Here is a 24,517-nt window from a genome sequence, read left to right on the forward strand (position 1 = left end):
TTTATATTCATATTTTATTTATCGAAATTTTTATTGATAGAGATAATACCTACCTACATATTTCGGTAGGAAATAAAAGATTTATAATTATCAGTGATAATATCTTAATAATTATTTGTGCTATAGACGCATACCTATGTCAATTGTGAACACTAGTTCACAGATATTTACAAACAAATGCCCAAATCAATTTTTATTAAAATTAAGAATGGATCTAAGTTATTGTCAAAGATAAACCTAAAGAATTCTACATTTTTTAATATAAAAATATTTTTCATCCTAATTATGGTTTTGACTAGTAATGTTCAACCTTTTTGACTCGCGATCCACTGTTTTGTAGGCCATAAAAGAAAAAAAGACTAAGCTGCTAGTTTTTGCGTAACTTCTCGTGTATAAATGTGCCAAAAACATTCCAAAAAAGTTTCAATAAACATTGTTTTATATTGGAATCACAAGTAAGCTCAATTTATTGATTTTAGTAGACATTTAACTATCATTATATCTACTGTAAAATATGGTTCTTCAATTCATTCATAACTTATTCGAATCCATAATTTATAATTTTATAATAAAATTATTTTTTTTAAAACAAAAAAGACTTGTCACGACCCATTTTTATAGATTACGCGACCCATGATTTGGTAGCGACACCGGTTGAATTCCTAATACCTTGCTAATTTTTTTATTATTGTTTGTTTGTATTTATGCCTAGTTTAGTAGTTCGCAGATAATATGTACCTACAATAAACTATTGTATTATAATATATCTGCAAAAAAAAAATAAGTTATAAATTATGAATTCGAATAAGTTATGAATGAATTGAACAATATGCACACTTATGCACGGGATATTACGCAAAGCTAAAGTTTTTTTCTTTCATGGCTTAAAAAGGTGACACGAGTCGTGAAAATATTGTTACAAAAACAGTGGATCGCGAGTCAAAAAGGTTTGACACTACTAGTCAAAACCATAATTAGGATGAAAAATATTGTTATATTAAAAAATGTAGAATTCATTAGGTTTATCTTTGACAATAACTTAGATCCATTCTTAATTTTAATAAAAATTGATTTGGGCATTTATTTGTAAATATCTGTGAACTAGTGTTCAAATTGACATAGGTATGCGTCTTTAGCACAAATAATTATTAAGATATTATCACTGATAATTATAAATCTTTTATTTCCTACCGAAATTTGTAGGTAGGTATTATCTCTATCAATAAAAATTTCGAAAAATAAAATATGAATATAAAATATAAATCCATATTCACTTACATGTTAGTATGTTACATAGGCACATATAGGTAGTTAAATATTTTATATTTGGAAATTTGGAGTAGAAAATTGTGTAACTAAGGTGAAATGTTGTATTGAAAAATTAGGAATTGGTTAAGGGCGGTGTGGGGGGCGAAGTCCCCCACGAGTCTGCGTTGAATAATTTTGCACTTGGAACGCAGTTTATAAATTGTTGGATTGAGCTCCTCTACTTAATAATTTCCAATTCGAGCACTGATCTTTAATCGTGGGTCAAAGCCACACCAAATAAAATATATTATTACAATCAAATCGCTCCGCTCAGAATCTTAAAATCAAAACTATGAATAGGTAAGTACCTATAGCTGGGAAAATTTAGAATTGCGCTTTTTATGCTTCATCAGAACGGGACGTCAGCTTACAAATTTACCACTTTTTACTAATTAGTAATTAGTAATTCATTTTTATTATTATTTAATCATTACCTATGTAAAGTTGTGAAAATAAATGTATGAATACCAAACAATGTGCATAGATACCCGTCTACACTACTACGTATCTGTTATAATATTATATAGTAAATACAATTCGATTACCTAGGTATAAATCGTATATCATTACATTTTAGTATATACAAATATTTAAAATATTTGATAGGATATTTTAGTACATAATATTCAGTAATTATAACAGTTAAAAATTTGACGATTTCTTAAAAAAATCATTAAATTGTAATATTAAGTAGGTACGTCTAACCGGAGTACCTAGTAAGATTAAATAATCCGACATATTAAATTTCCGTTCGTGACTACAAAAGCCAAACAAGATACACCGGAAATGTCCAATTTCAGTAAGCATATAGAATACAGATCATTCGTAAAGTTCAATTTATATATACGTAAAAAAGTATGTCAATTATGCAACTAAATTATAAATAACGCCTACCTATATATATATACGTATGCCTAATTGAAAACAAAAAATATATTTTCTTCCAATATTTAGCTTGAGTAGTTGAGTACCTATATCAATATACAATTTCACTCTCTTTTTACGCAGTAGGTATGTCAGTATCTATACTAATGTTATGGATGTAGACCGACTAAAACCCTAAGGGGAGGAAGTTCACCGTCGACTAGAAGTCTAATGGTCTAAAATACCCGTCGGGTACCTACTCGGATCTTCAAAGATTTCTTTAAACAGCTTATAATTAATAATCAATACTCTCATGTTCGTAAAGCCGTTTCTAATAATTGTGCTCTATAATTATTTTCGAGTGAGGATTTTTTTTAGTTGTGTTAATTATTGAGTTCGTAATTTATACTTTATAGTAAGCATATTATACTGTGTTATATTTTATATTGTATGAATGATTTTAATTTAAATTTTCGTTTATGAATTGCAAATGACCTATATTTTATTGGTGCTTTGACGATTTATAACACATTTCTTCAAATAACACATAAATGGTTGGAAATTAAATATTTTTAAATGCACAAATTATCATTTGAATATAAATTTGTTATATTAGTTAAGAATCACAAAATAATGACTGTTAAAACAGTTGTAATTATTTGTAGGTACTGACTAATAAATTAAATAAGTACTATTGTTTTGAAAATATTCTTATTAATTTACTAAAACTGTTGAAAACAGAATAATTGTTCGTACAATTTCGTTAAAGATATTATAAATATTTAATTATTGTTTTAATTATTCATGTTAACAAACCTGCTTAAAACATACCGCAATTCAAATAGTCAACCAGAAATATAATGACTGAATTGAACGTTCTAAGAATTTAAACTTTTTCAATGATACTAAATATTATTTATAAATATATTATTAATTAATATTTATATATATAGGTGGACAATTTAAGATTATTTGTATAAAAATTACAATATGAAACTAATTAACAATACTTGATTTTTGAGTATTAGGTGTTTTAAATATTTTAAATGAACATTTTATAAAACAATAATAATTGTACAAAATACAATTGACTTATAAATTTATTTTATGCTTAAAATTGAATTTTATAATTTGTTAGGTATTATATTGTAACTATGTAATGTCGAATGGCCATAAAGAAATTATACACGGCTCATTTAGCTGTAGGTAAAATAAATACTAAATAGCGTATGCCTAAACAGTAAACGGAAATTTGATGATTAGCACGTGTGTTATGCATTTCTAGTGAAACCATGAATACTAAGTAGTTAGTCTTTATGTCATATATTATAATTTATTATAATACGGACGATGGGAAACAAGAAAGTTTTGTTATAATTTTATTACTTCAGACGCTTTATTAGAAGTTTACTTTACCAGAAAAAAATACACGGTATACCTACTAAAACAGACTACAAATAGTCCTGTTGGTCCTTTTAAGGACATCTGGGTTTGAAGGATCGACACAAAGGGGGAAAGTTTCTAGACTTGATACCATTACGGTACCATTACGCGGTGCATTGTTGTCACAACAGTTAGAGACCTATATATATTTAATATATCCGCAACCATGGTATAAGAAATGTACAGGAAAGTGACAGAAAAACTATCAATGTGAAGACCAATTGACCTCTTTCGCTATCTTGCTTTGTGTTTCTTAGTTTTTATGTATAAAATAATATCATTCGGTTAACGAACTCAATATTTACGACAGATTAATTAATACGTAGACTAATTAGTTAGATGTCTGATGTGTCGATAAAAAGTCTCGTAATATTTTATACCTTAACCTGCAAAATAACAACACATTTAATAAAAACAAAGGTTAAATGTTATTGTTAATCTATTTCGGTGGCCATATGATAAGGGTTGATAAATATATTATATTGTAAGTACACACACTTACAGTATACGCGTTATTCGTATTTTATAAATATATTTTATGTTGAATCTATTTCAACAAAATATAAAATGTAGACATTGTTCATTGGAAATTGTACATTTAAAAATAAATTTAACATAATTTAGAATGTTGAACAAGGTGGGTAGGTAATCCCCATCAACCCAAAATAAATATTTTGGATTGATGGGGATATTATACAAGTTTTTTTAAACTGTTAAAATATCCATTATATAACTTAAAATATAAATATATTATAAACTGAATTATAAAATCACATAATTTATATAATATTATATTATCTAACATAATATGTATATTTACGTAGGTATTGTGTAAATAATATTTTGCATTAATATTTAATTTAATTAATTTCTAATAGTCACTGTACCTACACTTACCTCTTTCATTTATTTTCAAAATGTAATAAATATACTAACACTAACTTCAGACTAAGAGTTAAGTATTATAGTTTCAATTTCTATAGATGCATATAAATAATTGTTTATTGAAATATTGTCTATACGTCATATTGGCTTTTATAGCCTATATAGGCTAAAATATCATCTTAGTAATAAACATTTAATTTAATTGTTATAAATATATGCGTTTATATATAAACCTACACAATATTACGAGAATTTTTTTTTAAAAAACTGCTCGCAATACGCGTAATAGATAACTGGGTATCTAATAGGTACCTAATTGTATAGTATTAATTTAGAGTTGAAATTTTAAACTTGAAATGTTAAATATTTATGTGTATAATAATATGTATATAAATATATATATTTATAGTTAATAATCTAGTTGTGTGCCAATATTTTTAATTTGTACAAAAGGTATAAAATAATGATTTCATCCAACTATACGTACGCGTGCTGCGTATTATACCTATATTTTGTAAGTCCGTTCAAAACAATAATCAATCAATATTTTAAATATATGATTATAACTATCAAGTTAAGCGTATGAATTATTGATACGATTTTGAAAAACGATACAATCGCGTTATGTTTACGATAAAAGTTTATTGGCGCGTGCGCACGTTGAACGTATATCTAATGCAACCCACTTTCGTGATAAGTCCTGCCGGCTAAAACCGACGGTATGTTAGTTACTGCAGACAGTGTGATGAAGACATTCGTATTCTAAACACAATTTATTTTTATTGAAGATTTAAAATAATTCATAATCATATTATTATTAATATTATTATTTACTTTTGTTTCAAGACTAAATAGTGTTATTTATATCTATATGCGAATGGTTTTTTTTTCTTTTTTACTTTATATTTTACAATATAATTTATTAAATTTATCAAATTGTTAAATTGTTTTAAACATTGTTTTAATTTTTATTTACAATCGAGTAAATGTTGTTGACAACAACTATACATTCATCTTAGAGGTAATCATAAAACTATTACAGATATAATTATTAGTTATTATTTATGATTTATTTTATGTTCCAACGTCCAGCACTGTCGTAGTAAAAGTAGGTAAACAACATAATAATTTTAGTTAGTGTATGGTTATATTGAAAATTCAAATAAGTTTAAAAAAACTGTTTAATAGTAATAGGTACTAACAATAAAATGATATGCAATTTTAATTAATTTTGGTATAATTATATAGATACAAATATTTTATCTTAAAATCCACATATTTCGTATTCTATAGTTTATGCATTGGTTATTATTATTTATTAAGTAATTTATTTACCATAATAATCGTGTTTATATAAAAATTAAAATATTATCGATTTTTTATAATGGTAGATATAGTTACATAAAGATTCAATGATTTATTTAATTTGATATACAAGGTGTAACCGTGTAACAGAATGACCAGACAAATCAATTTTTGTTCTAATCAATATATAAACTTTTTTTTTATTTTTTTATCTAAATACTGTTTACAAAATAAAAACAACAGATAAGAAGGGTAATAGAAAAGTGTATACAAACACGAATCATGTGAAGAGGAGACCATTCATTAACAGAACCTCTGAAATTTTGTTTTCCTATTTTAGGAGGTCTCTAGATCAGTTATTTTTTAATCAACGTGTTATTTGTTGTAATGTGAGAGAGGACACGTTGATAATGTAGATCATTTATAGATTCTTTTGTGACAAAAACAATATACAATTTTTTGTTTGTATTTTTTTAGTGATGAAAATAAATACTTACAATTTAATTTAGGTAATTCTTTTTTTTTTTTGAAAAATTAAAAATATCCAATTTGTAAATTTAATTTTTAGAAAAATGATGATGGTAAAAACGTTAATTTAAATTAAGTAGCTTATTTTTTGCAATTTTTAAAATATCTATTTTTTTTTGTAATTTTATTTCAAACAAATGTTTTTATTTTTTTTAACACATTTTCTGACAAACTAAATAATTTATTGTCCATATAATTTTCATAATTTTTTTCACAAGTTTAACTAGAATTAACTATTCATTTTTTATTTGTCAGGTCATTCTGTTACACCCTGTATAGTTCATAACGATATAGATTATATGTACACTGTACACATTAAATACACACTTTAGAATAATTATCTGAAATAAAGAATTTCAATTCATAAAATTGATTTTATATTACAAGATACAACTGAAGAAAAATTAAATGATACGTATCAACGTATGTGCAATATAAAATAGGTATATAAACTATTTACGTTATTAAAATATCCCCTTAGATTAAAAAATTAATATTTAGTTTGTAAATTATGCTTTTTTGTAGTACCTACCATATATGAAGTCAAAAGTAAAATCATACTCTTTTATGTAGAATATAATAATATTCTATTTACGTTTAGGCAATAAAGCAGTCAACGGTTCACTGAAAAATAGAGTTATGTACTGTTAAACGATGTAATATAAATAAATAAAATAAAATTGTTTACTTAAAGTGTTAAAGTGTTATTCAATGACCTACATTTATTATAATAAAACCCTGTTAAAAAAGATACATCGTTAAATTTTTAGAATTAAACACTTCCGAGGTAATACCTACCGATAAGCTTATATATTTATGTTCAAATGTGTAGGGCGTAGGAACATCATAATGAACACATAAAAACTTATCAAAGCATTACTCTTTAGGTCATATTATATGTTAATTTGTTAAATATATAAAATTTGTATAGTATAATAGTATTACTGCGCGCCTAAATCATTAATTTATACATAATATTATGTTATGGTATATTATTTTATTGTTTATAGTCTTATACAAATAACGATTTAATATTGTTATTACAATGATATAAGTAGTACATTTATTAACTACATATTAGTAGGACATTGAACCAAATTAAAATACTTTATTTTTACCGATCACGAATACAAATGTGAGAAATTTTTTTTTGTAATTTAAACATATTGTGTTACTTTTCCAGTATATGTCATGGAATAGCCGATTATTAATTAAATCACCTGACTGGTATTCCATAAAAACACATAGTACTTACCTATATCTGCAATTATCCAATTATAATCATTGGTTGTATATAGTAGATACTATTACTGTATAATAAACTTATTCATTATTATACAATATATACCCATGTCTCATAATACTAATTACATGGTTAATAGGTATATGTAAAAGAAAATTATTTTAATAGTGATGAAACGTATAGGTACCTATAGGTACTCAATTTATTGTTCCAAGTTTAATCTGTTTAATCCATTATTTCAATAATATTCTATTACAATACAATATGCATCCTATTATATACAATAAAAATAATTTAATCAATGATTTTACAATAGTAGAAGTAGAAGTGAAAGTGGAATTTAATTGGATTAAATATACGATATAATGTATATAAGGTACCTAAAATATATGATTAAATTAAATTATATACTTATTAAATGCTTAAATGATTGGTAGGTATGTTATTAATATTATTTTTTATCTCACATTTGCTGCGTATACTAGCAATTCATTTTGTTTTACTCCTATTCGTTTAATTTAAATAAAAGTTGAGTACCTAAGTAGTATAATATGTAATATTATTACATAGCTTAGGTATATAGGTAGTTCAATATTCTGATACAGCAATTTCAGTGAAGTCTTAATTAGGTACTTACCAGCTATACTTAATATAAGACACGCCTTAGAGCTGTCTAATATGGCTAACAAGTTTTTCTTCGAAATAAATGAAATATTACGAATCCAGTGGAAAACGTACACCTCAGTGTCCAAAGCATGTAATACCACTTTGAACAAAAAAAGAAAATTATAAACAGAAAAACGGACTATTGTGTATAGTTTTAGAAAGTTCGTGCTGCGGCGATAATCGTGTGAAATTCATAGAGTACAAACAATATTTATCATAAACCACATATACAAAGCATAGGACACCGGATTTCTTTGTAAGTCAGCCGGCATCAGGTCGAATTCTCTTAGTAGATAGCCGACGTGAACGGGAAGGGGAAAATCATATTAGGTATGAGATGAGCATATATCGACATAATTTTTTAATTGTCCCACAATACGTTTTGATACTATATAATTATTATGGTCGTGTTTCCCGTACGCGTTTCCTCCGAGAAGACTTAACTTTTTTTTTCTTTTTCATTTCTTTCTCCGGTTAGTACATATAGTACCTACCTACATAAATAAATATATACATTTATATTTGTTACGCTCTTTAAACCAGTTTCGATATGATATAAATTACGGCGGGATGATTATTATAAAAACGCAAAAGAACTATTTGATATTAACGAAAACCAGTTTGTCAATTTTGGTCATAATTTTATTTGTATAATATATATCTATGAAACGTATATACGTTTTCATCATTCATCATTGTATAAATATTATGTAGAGGTATATACCTAGTCATATTTTTTTTAAACAAAAATCTACAGGGACGATTCTCGCAATTAAATATTTTTTGCCGTCACCCAATTAAAATAATAATGGTATTTTCTTATTTGTATAGAACCACGCTACTATTAAATGTCAGCCATTATGTGGTGCGCTACTCTGGTTTGCATCTCAGCTTTGGTGACATGTGTGAGCACCGCAGGTATTTTGTACCCACGAGAGTCCGAATCTCGGGAAGTCAAATCGCTGGATGGCATGTGGAATTTCAGGCTATCTCTTCCCGATCCCCTCGTCGGTTTCAAGGAACGCTGGTACATGAAAGACCTAAGCAAGGTATGTATTTAGTTATAGTTCAATATGTATTTTAATATTGTAATACACATAATATAGGTACTGTAGATAATGTAGGTACCTACCTATAAAGGTATTATACTATTATTTCAGTTGTTAAACTTGTGACAATTATAATTTAATTTTCATAAAATATTATCTTAAGAAACTGAGATCGAAATAATTTCGCGTAATATCTTATATATAAAAATGAATCGCAAAATGTGTTGGTAAGCGCATAACTCAACAACGCCTGGACCGATTTGGCTGAATTTTTTTTTCAACTGTTCGGAATTGCCATTTTTAAAAAGTCTACCGAATAAGTAGAAAAAGTGCAAAAACTATTTATTGATGTCTGTGATTTGAACCCGATACCGTTAAAATATAAAAAATAAATTAAAACTATAATATTTTTGTGTTGCCATGGAAATGTTATAGACAATATTTATTCAATTTAATTGTTTGAAAAAAATATAATAAAAAATTACTGGGAAGACCTTAAAAAAATTTGTATTAAAAACACATAATAATTTATTTTTGATATGCCATTTGGAAACGATCAGATTTGTTTGTCTATGCGCCAGATGATCAAACAAAAAACATCGTATACCACAAAGCACTACAATGAAAATATAACTGATTTTTGTAAATAATTATAATTGAAATGATTAACAATAATAAGCAATTCCTTACTTTTAAATGCTTATATATGTTTTATTTAATTATTTTTTATTCACACCGCCCTATCACCAGGGTGACGGTTCTGTTCAGGAGAATTTTTTGCGTCGAATATAACATGTGTAGGAACAAAAAAATTGCAAAATTAAAAATCTACTGGACAGGACGAGTACGGTGACGGGGAGGTGATACACAAATATGTAATTATATTTGTTATTTTTATTCATTGAAGAGGTACGATTTTTAACGGGCAACGAAGTGCACGGGGATCAGCTATATAATATAAAAATAAATCGCAGAATGTGTTGCTAAGCACAATAATTCTACTGTACGTGTGTTGTGACTGAACTCCTAAATGGTTAGACCGATTTGAATGAATTTTTTTTCTATGCGTTTGCGTTTATTCATCTGATTTTAGTACGGTTAGGTTAGGTTAGGTTAGGGTTTTCTATTAATTTTTTATATCAATCCACCATAGGTAGAATACGACAAACTTGGTATAACTTTGATACTTTAGAGTTAAATCATACACTAACGTACATACAGCATGGGGTCCGCGATCTACCGCAGGTAGATTGCCTACCTGTTAATGTACTGCTGCGAATCATAATTTTTATTCCGGGCAATGGAAAAGTTAAGATTAATTTTGAAACCATACACCGAATATTAAATAACGAATTGAACAAAGTTTGAGTTACATATAGTTGGTACACTTAATGGGCAACGAAGTGCACGGGTTCAGCTAGTTATAATATATAACACTAGGTAGTAGGTACCTCTATAACTTTTTATGTTTGCTGTTGGAAATAAATTAACTAGCTATTGAACATTTTTGTAGCTATGAGATTATAAAAATAAATTATAACTGTAAAAGTTTATAACCAAGGTTGATACTACGCTGCAAGACTAAACTTCATAAATCATAGTAGTTATTATAATAAAATATTGTTGATTTCTGTAAACATGGTATATGCGCAAAATTATACACATTTCCTATTTGTTTACATCGTTTGATTACCTAGGTTCTGCGTAATATTTTAATATTCTGCTAATAAACAATACGCAGTTATTATTATTTTTTCAAGTAACTATTAATTTGTATATATTTTAGTGTTATTAGGAACGTTTGGATATGGGTTTTTTGAAAAGTACAAAGATTTTTTTTCTGATTTAGTGACGATCAAATTGACACTATGTAGGTTGTTTGTAATTCACGAGTTCTCCTGGTCTACAAAATTGTATTATACATATTGGTTAAATTGGTTACATTAAATATTAATTATTATATTATCTGCAGCCTACTACCCAAAATACCTAATTTTATTGTTTAATTATTTTTATTTTTATCGAGAATGGGTTCTAGAAGAATTAAAATTCAAAATTACTTATTCAAAAAATATATCTTTGTCCATACATTTATTTAATAGCGGCTAATTAGTATTGATGGTACCTAAATTTTTAAATAAATATCCACTAAATGCGTAAAATCATTATAGTAACGATAATAATACATAATGATGATGTATTTACTCGAAGCAAAAACAATCCAATGTCGTATAATGGAATTAGTAAATGCCATTATTGTTTGGGCATTCAGCAGTATACATAACACAGTAATATGCTATGCCTGCATACCTAATTGCCGTATAACACACTGCGCCTTATGTGACTGTCGGACTGAATAACGTTGGAAATATAAGTTTATATACATAATATTATAATAAACTGAATACTGATGTACTATAGGTATACGAACTATATTGCTTTGCACGAGACCACGTGTACTTTAGACGTCTCTTGTATTGTATATCTACCTACCTATAAGTCAGACGAACGCAAGTGGCACACTAGTCGCCGGTTTCCGCAGGTACATCGCGTGTATAGTGTATTAGTGTATATAGTGTAATAATACGACAATGCTGTGCAGCTCAAATGCTAAAACTAGAAAACGAATTTGAATTATTAAAAACAACGTAGGTATGTACCTATATACCTATATTATAATTTATTTATAATAAACAGACAGGATTCAGTTGATCTAGCATATACCTATTGGCTATCATACCGACTATGAAATAGTAATAAATAGGTTTACATTAAATAATTACTCGCAATATGGAATATGGATGTCCTATCCATATTCCATATCGCATAAAATATGTACCTATCCATTGCACGAAAAGTTATTCACATTGTGTATTATTCGAGATACGGATATCCTCTTTTTAATGAAAATAACTAAATTATTAGTATTATTTAGTGTAAATAAATTCACTAAATGGATATTGCGACATAAATACAAAATTCATAAAGTACCTATATGGCATACTGATGTAGGTACATTATAGTTTGATGTGCTGTTTATCAATCGTATTGGTAAATATTGATATGTAATTTATTAATTAGGTAGGTACAAGACGGGCACAAGTGTACAACAACCAATATAATATTATGTATTACAAATTATGTGTATAAATTCAAACATATAGATATACATTTCTCAATCGTTAGATAAATATAAATATTAGTTTTACAATTGATTATTTTCTTATAATTTTTCGAACCTAAATTATTAGCAGTAGTGTGTACCACTACACATTACACATATTTTATACGTTTTTATATAACTTTTTTTTTTATTCTATTTGATCATGTGATTAAACAAATATTAAAAACATAATGTATTGTAAGAATTTTAATGATTCTTACAGGTATTTATAGCAGGGACTGGAACCGAACCTAAAAGAACTGGTTCTGGAACCGGAACCTTTAAAATATTAAGAACCGGAACCGGAACCGAAACCTTTATTTTAATATAATAAAGTACCGGAACCGAACAGGAATTTTTAAATTAAAAAGGTACTTTAAGGTTCAAAAATAAAATAATTTTACTTATCATATTTAAAGGTATTATGGTTTTGTATTATGTTATGTATCTATGCTATATTATGAGTTTTATAATATTTCTCATACCTCAATTAATCTAACCTAACCTCAGTTATACTCACATTCTGGATGACTATTTGAAATTATTATACTTTTTGGTATCGAAATTATCTGGAACCGGAACCTAAATTATTTGGAACCGGTACCTTTATTTTTTTTGATAAAAGAACCAGAACCGAACCGGAATCGTTATTTTATTTTTGGAGAACCGGTACCGGAACCGATACCGATAAATTCAAAAGGTTCTAGTCCCTGAATTTTATAGTAATAGTGCTTGCCTATAGCTACTTGATAGTTTATATCTAGGTATCTATAACATAATATGTACTTACGTCTTACAACCTACTTCATTATTTTGTTGAAATAAATAAATGTAGTATGTTTTCATGATCCATCTTACTTAGCTTTATACAGTTGCATTATTGGTTAACGATTTAAAGATTTAAATGTCATTATATGATTAAAGAAACAAACCCGTTTCAACAATGCGTGTACACAATTCTGACTTCTCAATAATATGTTTTAACAAATCGTGTGACGAAAGAATGGAGAATAGCGATTATACTAAATTTCTACTGTGTAAATAATAGTATTTCGTCACGTACCTATCTACAAGTAGCATAATTATTGCATATACATAACGCCTTATAGCGTAATTTGAATTTTGTGATTATATTACGCAGTTATTACGCCACTGCTTGCTATTTCCAGATGATCCAAACATGAACCAACCGTTATAAAATGTCAAACAGGTGCGGTTAACATTTGTATAATATTATAACTGCACATTTAGGTATTATTTGTATAATACATTTTGTTTGAAATGTCTTGGAGGATTTGTGAAATATAGTATACGGATATTTAGTATTTTATAACACTCTGAGGCACCGATATAACAATTTAGAAATTAAGTGTTTGCGGTCGTGTAAAATATATGGTTAATATTATATGATTTATCAATTATGTTTTATTACGGTATTTTCATTTAGACTGGTCCAGTGCTTCAAATGCCGGTGCCCAGTAGTTACAACGACGTGATGGTGGACAAGAAAATCAGAGACCATGTCGGTTTGGTTTGGTACGATAAATCATTTTTCGCGCCAGAGTCGTGGAGGCAGCAGGGTTATAGAGTTTTCTTAAGATTTGGCAGTGTTAATTACGCAGCTCAAGTAGTAAGTGAAGTATTACATTACGTCTAAATAATAATGCATGTAAATTGTAAGTATTTTACTATATGTCTATATATAATATTATACTTAGATAGTCAGATTCATTCCTTATTCGGATTGATTTTAATTTTTAAGCAATTCGTTTTAATTTTACACCTAGCGAGTTCGATTTTAAAACCTATATAATATTAAAATTTTAAACTTTTTATTTTTTATTTGGTACTTTGTACGTACATATTAATATTATACTCTTAATTTTATCAATATAGGTAGTAGGCACGCTTAAATCATCAAGCATAAAATTAATTATTATATAAGTAGGTAAGTGTTAACTGTTGTAATATTCTAATATTATATTATTTTATTAATGAATACTGGCTTGTGTCCAACTGTTGTAATAATTGAATTATATCATGCAGATAGGTAAATGTTTATATAATACTTACCCATATTGTATAAATTACTTTTACTCATTGACTGAGGCATTACATTTTTTTTTAAATTTAAAGTGGGTGAATACACATTTAGTACTCAATCACGAAATTGGACATTTGCCTTTTCAAAGAGACATAACAGCTAATCTAAAGTTTGGACGTCTGAATAGAATAACCGTAGCCGTGGATAACGTTTTATTAGCAACGACTGTGCCACAAGGATCTTTACAAAACATTAGCACGTGAGTATTATATTATATACCACGTAAATGTTTGCAAAATATCGTGGATATAAACGATCACGTAATACCTAATGTTGCTTATAAACATGTTTTACACCATAGCTGAAAAACATGATATTTCAACAATAAATACATAATATTATTATTATACTGTTTAGGTATAATATAAATTATAATAATATTATGTTTCAAAACCTACGTGCTGTGGACCTTGTTATAATCCACGAAAAGTTGTGATTCGAACATATATTTTTATGCAAGAATAACGTGAATACCTATTTATTTTATACCTGTCGCACGTAAGGCAATAAGGAACATATCTAATATGGTATTATATTCATTCTAACTCTCCCCCAAGTCTTAACGTATTATCTATTATTTAAGTATAGTATTTTTGTTATCATTTGCACATCGTTATACTTTTATATGTTATCTAGGTATATTATGCAAATATGCAATTTAATCTCATAAATATCACCCGATGGCTTTGACTGTGCTGTGGGGTTATTTGGAATAATGCAACGATATCAACGACGTGTTTGATATTGTAATTTTTCTCTGTGCTTAGGTATACCCATTACCCACGTTTTTTTTTAGAAAACAAACAAGAATTTCATATTATATTACGAATGTTGTGTACACGACGACAATACGTGCTCATTGCAAAATATAAACACAGTCGCATAATATAATCTTATAATCTATTATAATATTTTGAAATGCGTAATATCACAACAATAATAATCGTGACTTTATATTATATAGAAATACTGGACCTAAGACCATACAAACGTATACGTTTGACTTCTTCAACTATGCCGGTATACATAGGTCCGTGTTTTTGTACACAACACCTGTTGTGTACATCGACGATGTTGACGTGACGACCAATTACACCGAGGATAGCGTAGGTAAAGTAGTTTTTTTGTATTTATAAAATATATCACATAAGAGTAAATCGTTTTTCTCATTTAATTATAAACTCGTCGAGTCATAATTAAATATAATAAACTTATTCGACGTATATATAGGTATACTCGTATATCTTAATAGCGTACCAAAGTTAGTGCAAAATGATGAAGAATGGCAACAATTAGTTAGGCAAAAATAGTTATGGGTGGATGGTATTTAGGTGGTGAAATTAAATTATAAGTAATAGATTACAATAATCGTGGTATAAAACCTGTAAACTTTAATAGGTAATAAATATAATCATTTTTAACACGACTTGTACACAAATAAATTAGTTATAAATTATAACGAAATTCGATTCGTAAGGACTAATCAGGGATTGTATATAAAACTGTTATAACTTCAGGTAGATATAAGTGTAGCAAAAAAAGCATGCCGGTTTTACGTTAAAATATATATTTTATTTTAATACATTGGGTTTTGTAGTATGTGATATATTTTACTGAGAAAATATCTTAGAAATTGTGCGATGATGATATATTTTAATGATGACCACGACATATTTTTAGGTCTTATTAATTACAAAATACAATATGGAGGATCGCTGAGCAGTGGCGAAACGTTAAATTGTTCCATAACAGTGCTGAACAATGAAAACGTGCGAGAAAAATTCACCGTGATCACCGACGACGAAGAAGGTCTGTCGGGAATTATAAAAATCGAAAACGCAAAACTTTGGTGGCCGTATTTGATGCACGAAGAACCGGGGTACATGTACACGTTGGAGGTATTTACACTTAATAAAATGAATATATAATATTATATATATTATTATCTTACATCCGTGAAAAAGAGCATTAATATAATGCAAAAATAATACAATTTTGAATTTCGCACGAAAATCACGTGACGATAATAAAGTGTGACAATTTAACCGATCGACTATGTATTATGTTAATAATAATAATTATTATAGTTTGTAGTCATTCATTCACGCCGTATATGGTGGGTGTATATAATATTATATCACAGTTGTAGTTAAGGTGTCTAACTCTCGACACAGACGCATGACATATATTGTTTGAACTGAATATTATAGATCCGGCTTTCGACCACTTGGAATGTGGACGACGTATACCGATTACCGGTCGGGATCAGGACGATCAAGTGGACGAATACGGCGTTCCTCATCAACAACAAACCGGCGTACTTGAGAGGGTTTGGGCGACACGAAGATTCAGATGTAATATATTTTTTATATTTAAATAGTTGTCACTCGTCACGTTTTCGTGTGGGCACGGACCGGTGAAACTAATTCGGACGGCCATGTTGAATTTTATAGATACGAGGGAAAGGAATGGATTACGCGCTGGTGACTAGAGACTACGACCTCATCAAGTGGATCGGAGCGAATTCTTACAGGACGTCCCACTACCCGTACGCGGAAGAAATCATGGACTTTGCAGACAGACACGGCATAATGATCGTAGACGAATGTCCCAGTGTTGACACCGAGTGAGAAAATTAATTATTAAAGGCTACGGCGCCTATATATAGTCTGTTTAAAATTAAATAATTTCAATACCTACTTAAAGAGTGCTATGAAAATGTCCGGTATATTTTATCCGCGCGTACAAAGTACAAATACTATAATGATATTATGTGGGATATAATTTTTTATAAGAAATTAATATGGAGACATAAATCAGCTATCTACAAAAATGTACAACCAAGAGTTGAAGAGTCAAATAATTTAATTTTTTTTTAAAAACAGATTTGGATTTATAACGAGATAATAGCGTGAATACAAATAATACAATAATATCTACTCGGGTTGTGCAACTCTTTACCCACAATATAACTATATAATAATTATGAAATAGACTAATCAGTAATCTTCCATTTTTTCGACTTAGAATAACAGCTCATTTAAATTGGAACAATATTGACAATAATAATAATATATTGTGTTTTTTTAAAAGTTAAATAACAATACTGTATCCTAAATTAAATTTATCAATAACTTGGTATTTATATAATAATTGTCATGTATACCTACATTTTCAGTAATTTTTCTGATAAACTATTGAAGAAACATACTACGAGCTTAGCGGAACTCATCAAGAGGGACAAGAATAGACCTAGTGTGATCATGTGGTCCATTGCAAATGAGCCACGATCGCATCACAAAGAAGCCGATTCATATTTCAAGTGAGTGTTGTTCTTTTACTAAACAGAATAATAATAACAACACACTTTTCACAACATAATATGACACAGTGATTATATTGTATTCTGTTCACCGTAAACTTATCACACTATTGGTCATTGGATTGCATTGATATAAATTCGTAAAATACAAGTTCAGCCATAGTATAAGGAATAAATAATAATTATGAGTCCAAACACATTTAATAAACACACGCACACAACCACGCGTTATCAATTATCAATTAAAATTATAATATTTGCATTATACATGAAGAAATTACAATAAAATCATTTTGTGCCATGGCACAAATAATATCTTATCTTATAATCAATTATATTTGGAATATATTATAATGTATCAACTTTTGATAGTAAACACAAATTATCTAAAAAAAATTACTAGGAACTACTTTTGAAAATTAGTAGGAATTTTAAATTTTGACCTCCCCAATGTACCAACATTTAGATTCACTTTCCCATTGAACAAGATACGGAAGTTGAAAATTGAAACATTATTTCGACTACTTGTCATTTATAGTGTACCTACACAGACATAAATAAAAAAAAAAATAATAAAACACACATCATTGTAAAATCAATACGATGTAATAATATACGATATATACGGTAGTAATATGAGCTCCGCTCAAAATCTAAAATTATATTTTTTATCGTTAGAATTTTAGACAGCTTTTTAATTTTTGAATGACAACATATTATATTTTTAAGTTGATTATCCAAATATTTCGATGAATACAAATCGGATTTCGAACGAGTAGTTGATTATAGTAAGTTATAACTTAAAAGTATTTGTAAGCATAGATGAGTAGTTGATGGCACAGGAGTTGGTCTTCTACTCCACCCACCGAAACTTTAAATACTTATATGAATTAAAAGTTATTTCTAATTAACTACTTAATTGAAATTTGATTTTTGTGCATCGTAATTTTTAGGAAAATATTCTGCTTTGTTATATATTATTAAAAATGAATACATGTCATTCAAAAAAGTAAAAAAAAAAATATAAAGACAAAACATTTTGTTTTGTATAATGACTTAAAAATTAAAACGTAAATACTTTTCGAGATAATAAGTGTTAACTGTTAAAATAATTACGCAGTATATAATATAATGAAGGCATTATTTTTATTTATTTATTAATTTTTAATTTTTTTTTTATTGGTCTAGAGTCCGGCAACTATGCCCATTAGCTATTGTGTGGGTCACGGTTGTAACGGTGCACTTAGGCCATTGGGTGGTTTTTTTTCAATTGTGGGGGTGGGTACTGTAGGTTTTTTGGTAAACACGTGTGTTTGGTCTTGGTAGAATTTAAATTTGGGCACCCTTAGGTTTCTGCCATGCCCGGTCGTGGGATGGCGGCGGGCAGGCCCTCTCTCTAGACAGTAGTTGCCTGCCCAGAGAGAGGAGCCGCCCGTGATCGAGATTCGAACCGGCGACATTATATGTGTCGGAACCTATACTCATAATCCGCTCGGCCACTCCGTCCCCCGAAGGCGTTATTATATTATATTTCGTAGTTTTTTTTATTGAATTCAACTTAAAATAAATTTCCATCAGGTACCATTTATTTTTGATATACTATATAATAGTTTTCGTATATTCTCACATTGTTCGCGCTTATACAATTACAATAATTGACTGATGAATAGACATTTTTAATCGAAAATCACTTGCCTACTTTGCAAGGAAAATGTTTTTATCTTTATTTTGTTATCTATATAGGTACGTTGTGGAATTTGTCAAATCTAAGGATAAGACACGCCCAGTTACTGCCGCTCTGAACAAATGGTACAGCATTGACAGGGCGGTAAGTAATTATAATTATTATAATTATTAACTATCATTATGCTATGAAGTATAAACTCAAATATAAGTTTGTGGTGTAATTTTGGTCAAATGGTATTGCAAAGAGTATTAAACTTTGCACTTGTGCTTTAATTTCGTCTTAGCTTCTTTTTAATTTTCCTATTATAATATATGTTCGCGATACTACATATCTTTTAAAATACTTTAAAATACACTCTATCTAGAAAAATAATTGTAGTTTCACAACACATTACACACAATACATTTCTAACACTGAGCACAATGTACCTTATAAGCAGTGGTGTCTTAGAGAGTATACCCATTTACAATTTGGTGAATTACCCTGTATAAATAATGCAAATGAGCTCAACACGCTCTCATATCTTGTCATTTTTAAACATTGAACATTTCGTATTCTGCGTTATTATTTACTGTCATAAGACATTTCTTAATTTAAGTTAGAACACCACTTTGGCTATAAGGTATGTTAGTTTTATGGCTGTAAACCTACTTCTTGTTGACTGTTTTATATAATTTCTTGAGTATATGTACCTTTGTTTATAGATCTGTAGCTATTTTTGTCAAAACTTTAGACGTTTTGCGGCCCATAACAGCTGCTATTGCGACAGAACTTGATACTGACCTACTGGTGAGTGGAAACACTATGGCCAAAATTCTTCTTGCAATCTATTCTTTTACGCTTAAAAAATAAAAATAATATAACTCCTTAATTTCGATATGAGTGTGGTCGTTATGATTTCTAGCGTTTAACAGCAGTTATTTACAGGGTCAGCACTTAGACATCATCGGTTTCAATAGGTACAATGCTTGGTACACATTACCCGGTCACACGGAGATCATCCAGAGCCGGATAGAAGATGAAGCAGCCAAATGGCACGCCAAACACAACAAGCCGGTTTTCATGACGGAATACGGTGCTGACTCGTATGCCGGTTTGCATATGGTAAGTCTAAAGCCGTGACTTGTGAGAAACATAATGTTATACAATCATATTCATCCAGTAAAATAACTATTTTTTACAATTGTACATTATTGTTTTTTACGTTGATGTTTCGATTTGTTTTTAGAGTCCTTCGTTCGTTTGGTCTGAAGAATATCAGGTAGAACTGATGTCCGAACACTTCAAAGCGTTTGACACACTCCGAACTAAAAACTTCTTCATCGGCGAAATGATATGGAATTTCGCGGACTTTAAAACCGAACAAAGTAAGTTGATTGCTTTCATGGCAAACCCTAGATACAGTCTGTAAACTATTTCGAAACATTATTGATTTATTAACTGTTTGCCTGTCTATCAATCGTTTGGAGGTTACAGTAGGTTGTGTTCTGTTTTTAGTTTTTAATAGTCAACGATTTAAGTATAATACTTGTAACAATAAGTTGCCAGATCCGTAATAATCCGAGTTTATACAATTTGATATTTGAATCTAAAAACAATTATTAAGATTAATAATTGTACAGAGCGATTCTTTTATCATTAAACACCATAGGCGCAAATGGGGGGGGGGGGCTTTAGAGTTTAGGGACTAAGCCCCACAAAAATGTCCGTAGCCCTCCCAAACATTTCCTACATTTTCTTTTAAGCTTATTCAATATTATCAAAGTAAGGTCCTATTAGCCCTATTAGCCCCTAAAGTATAAATTTATAAATTATAAATTTATAATTTTTTAAGTTTTTTACTTTTTTAATGACAACGTAGAGTTTTAATTTAATATTCCAGAGCAGAATAATTTTCTAAATATTTTGAATTTTGATTCATAAAAATCGAATTTAGGGCGAGTAGTTTATGAGTTATAACTTGTAAGTATTTAAAGCTCAAGTTTAGATGAGCGGAGTGGTATGGGGTACCCCGTAAAATGTTTGTCCACTACCTACTCTGCTTGTCTAAACTTTAAATACTTATATAAGTTATAACTCTTATACAACTACTTGTCCTAAATTAAATTTTTATGCATCAAAATACTTAGAAAAATATTCTGCTTTGGAATATGAAAATAAAACTCTATGTTGTCATTCAAAAAAGTAAGAACTTAAAAAATATTTAAAAATATGATTTTTAAAATAAAAACGTTGTTTTTTAACAACTTGAAACTCTGTAAAAAATATTTTCAAAAACATTAATACTTTTTGAAATAATGAGTGTTTTACGATAAAAGAATCACCTTGTATAAATGCAGTGTAGATAAGAAAATTTAGTTTAAAAAAAGTTTTTAATTGGGTACATTAATTTTAATATTATATTTTGTATTTTTATTTGTTGCTCAATGTGTGTAGATAAATGCAGGTACATTTAATCGTTTGAAATACTGATTAGTGAATTGTATTCTTACGATATTGACACTGAATGTTGAACTATATTTGTTTTATAGATATTAAAATATTTACGGAACCAAATATAACGATGTATAATTGTGTAGTTCAACAACTTACTGTAGTACTATATACACTTGCATAAAATACCTACACAAGTATTACAATTTGTTTTTTTTTCAGCTGTCACAAGGGTAGGAGGGAACAAGAAAGGCGTTTTTACGCGACAGCGAGAGCCTAAATCGTCAGCATATCATCTGAGGAAAAGATATTGGGCATTGGCCAACCAATTGGACGGTGCGCAATTACCTTGCAACATTAAATCTTACGTGATAGATAACGACGGACAAAATAATGTTGAACTTTAACAACGTTCTATACTAGGTAGCAGTAATTGTCAACCGTGTTTGTAACAGTCTTCCTAAAAATATGAAATATGAATAGGTATACATTAGCTCAAGCCCGGATTAAGGATCAATTGGGCCCCGGGACACCTTACATTTAGTGGCCCCCCCTCTCAACTTTAACTTAAAAATAATTATTAACGACTTTCTATTATTGTATAATTTTTTACTATAAAAAAATATACAGAGTGTATGATATGTCATTGTACGCGGGTTTTTTTTAACAATTATGAATCGATGGCATGGAATTTCGTTAAAACAAAAAAAGACGCGTTTCTTTATTTTTAACAAGCAATTTTTAAACACGCAGTTATTGTACTAATGATAGAATCGACTTTATTTTTTCAAATGGTAAATACTATATTTTTTTATGGATTCTGATAAAACTTTTTTTCTGAATATTTTGGTAGTCAAATGATCAATTTTGGTTGGGTAGGGTATTAACTATAGTCCTCTAAAGTTTAGTTTAATATGCATTAATACTTTTAACTGAAATACCTAATTTACAAGAGCTAAATATTTTTTTCTTATAACTACTTTTTTGTATACTTAAATAGTTAAATCGGTAATTTGAAATGTTCAAAAAAAAACCAAACAAACAAATAAACAAAAATTGTTGGCAAACATAGTTCATTATTTATAGTAATTTTTCGTGGTATAAAATAAAGAACAATTTTATTTTATAATTATTAAGAATAATTTACCTACTATACCTACCTACTTAAATAATTATTTATTTTTTTGAAAACTGTATTGGACGCGTTAAAAAAATATATTTTGGGGATTAAGATGGTCTCTCAAAATCAATGGACCCCGGGACCGTGCCCTATAATCCGGGCTTGCATTAGCTGATAAACTGTAAGATTTATATTTGGGTATTTATTGATAATATTCTAATTTATAACAATACCTATAATATAAATTAAAATAGTTGTTCGGATATACCAAGAATATTATGCTTAGAAATGTAAGCGAGTTTTTAGTTGGATTGCATTTTAATGGCTTATAGCGAAGTTACTATTATTTAAAATGTAAGACTATACTTAGTCAATTACCTAATACATATTATATACAATTAACTGTGTTCCGTGCTATAATTTTTAGTTTCAAAACATAATATCCTATAAGTTATAAGGCAGGTGCCTTGTAATTTATGTAATTTATTTTTAAATGATTACAGTAGGATCATATTTCGATTTTAAATGATGTACACCAACTGCGTTTTGTGGAAGTAGGTACCTAATAAAAAAAAAAAAAAAACAGTAAATTATTTTATGGTTGATATTTTAATTTTAAAATAATAAAATATGTTATATACCTACAATAACATGCTTTTTGTTATACACAAACGCTTAATAGACGTGTTGCTTACGAATTTAAAAGTCTAGTTTTTAATTGCATACTTATATATATATATATATATATGTATATTTGTTAAGTTTTAATTGTTGTGATACCTATTGAAAAAACTTCTCTTGCTATCGTATATGTAAATTGTGTTTATATTAATAAATGCGTGTAAACATTTTTTAAAAATAATTTGATATTTAATTCTTTGATTTAAAAATATGTAAGAGTAATATTGCATGGCCATACGGGTAACAAGATCTATCGTATGTGTTGATAACTATATTATACTGCGATAGTGTGATTCCACGATAGACATTCAGTCTTTATTATTCAGCTATTTATTGGAAGTTGGAACAGTATAATAATATATAGGTACCTACATAAAGACAGTAGATTCACCATATTATGATGTTTGAAATATTGAATAAATAATTGACACATTACATGAGTTTTGTAACTCGTAGACTGTCTATTTGTGACAAGAATATATGTATATTCTACCTATACATACCTATTTAACAAAATAATATTATGTGCCTTATAAATTATAATTGTTTTTACCATTATGTAAATGGTAATAATAAAATGAGTGTTATTTATGGCTACCGACTTAGGTCATGTACCAATAGTCAAGAGTCAATACCCAAATACGTCCAATCGTTTTTTAAGTGAGTTGTATTTACCTAAGTTTTAGCGAAAGGAAGGGCGGTGGTGAGGCAACTCA

At 28.3% G+C, this 24,517-nt stretch overlaps 1 protein-coding gene across 2 annotated transcripts; it reads left to right on the forward strand.

Moving 5' to 3' along the window:
• The first annotated feature begins 5,233 nt into the window (after positions 1-5,233).
• Positions 5,234-23,703, forward strand: LOC100168343 (beta-glucuronidase). 2 transcript variants are annotated; one of them, XM_008188845.2, is made up of 13 exons: positions 5,234-5,521; positions 9,074-9,291; positions 13,902-14,084; positions 14,591-14,757; positions 15,523-15,668; positions 16,239-16,456; positions 16,769-16,912; positions 17,012-17,184; positions 17,737-17,880; positions 19,624-19,708; positions 20,495-20,671; positions 20,796-20,934; positions 22,223-23,703. In XM_008188845.2, the coding sequence occupies exons 2-13, from the start codon at positions 9,091-9,093 to the stop codon at positions 22,405-22,407; spliced, it is 1,962 nt and encodes a 653-aa protein (XP_008187067.1). In that variant the 5' UTR covers positions 5,234-5,521; positions 9,074-9,090; the 3' UTR covers positions 22,408-23,703. The 2 variants fall into 2 exon arrangements, with proteins under 2 accessions (XP_008187067.1, XP_001945966.2); XM_001945931.4 differs by lacking the exon at positions 19,624-19,708 and adding an exon at positions 20,272-20,356.
• Positions 23,704-24,517: the final 814 nt, after the last annotated feature.

Source organism: Acyrthosiphon pisum, chromosome A2 (assembly GCF_005508785.2).
Source record: "Acyrthosiphon pisum isolate AL4f chromosome A2, pea_aphid_22Mar2018_4r6ur, whole genome shotgun sequence".
In the NCBI taxonomy this organism is placed as follows: domain Eukaryota; kingdom Metazoa; phylum Arthropoda; class Insecta; order Hemiptera; family Aphididae; genus Acyrthosiphon; species Acyrthosiphon pisum.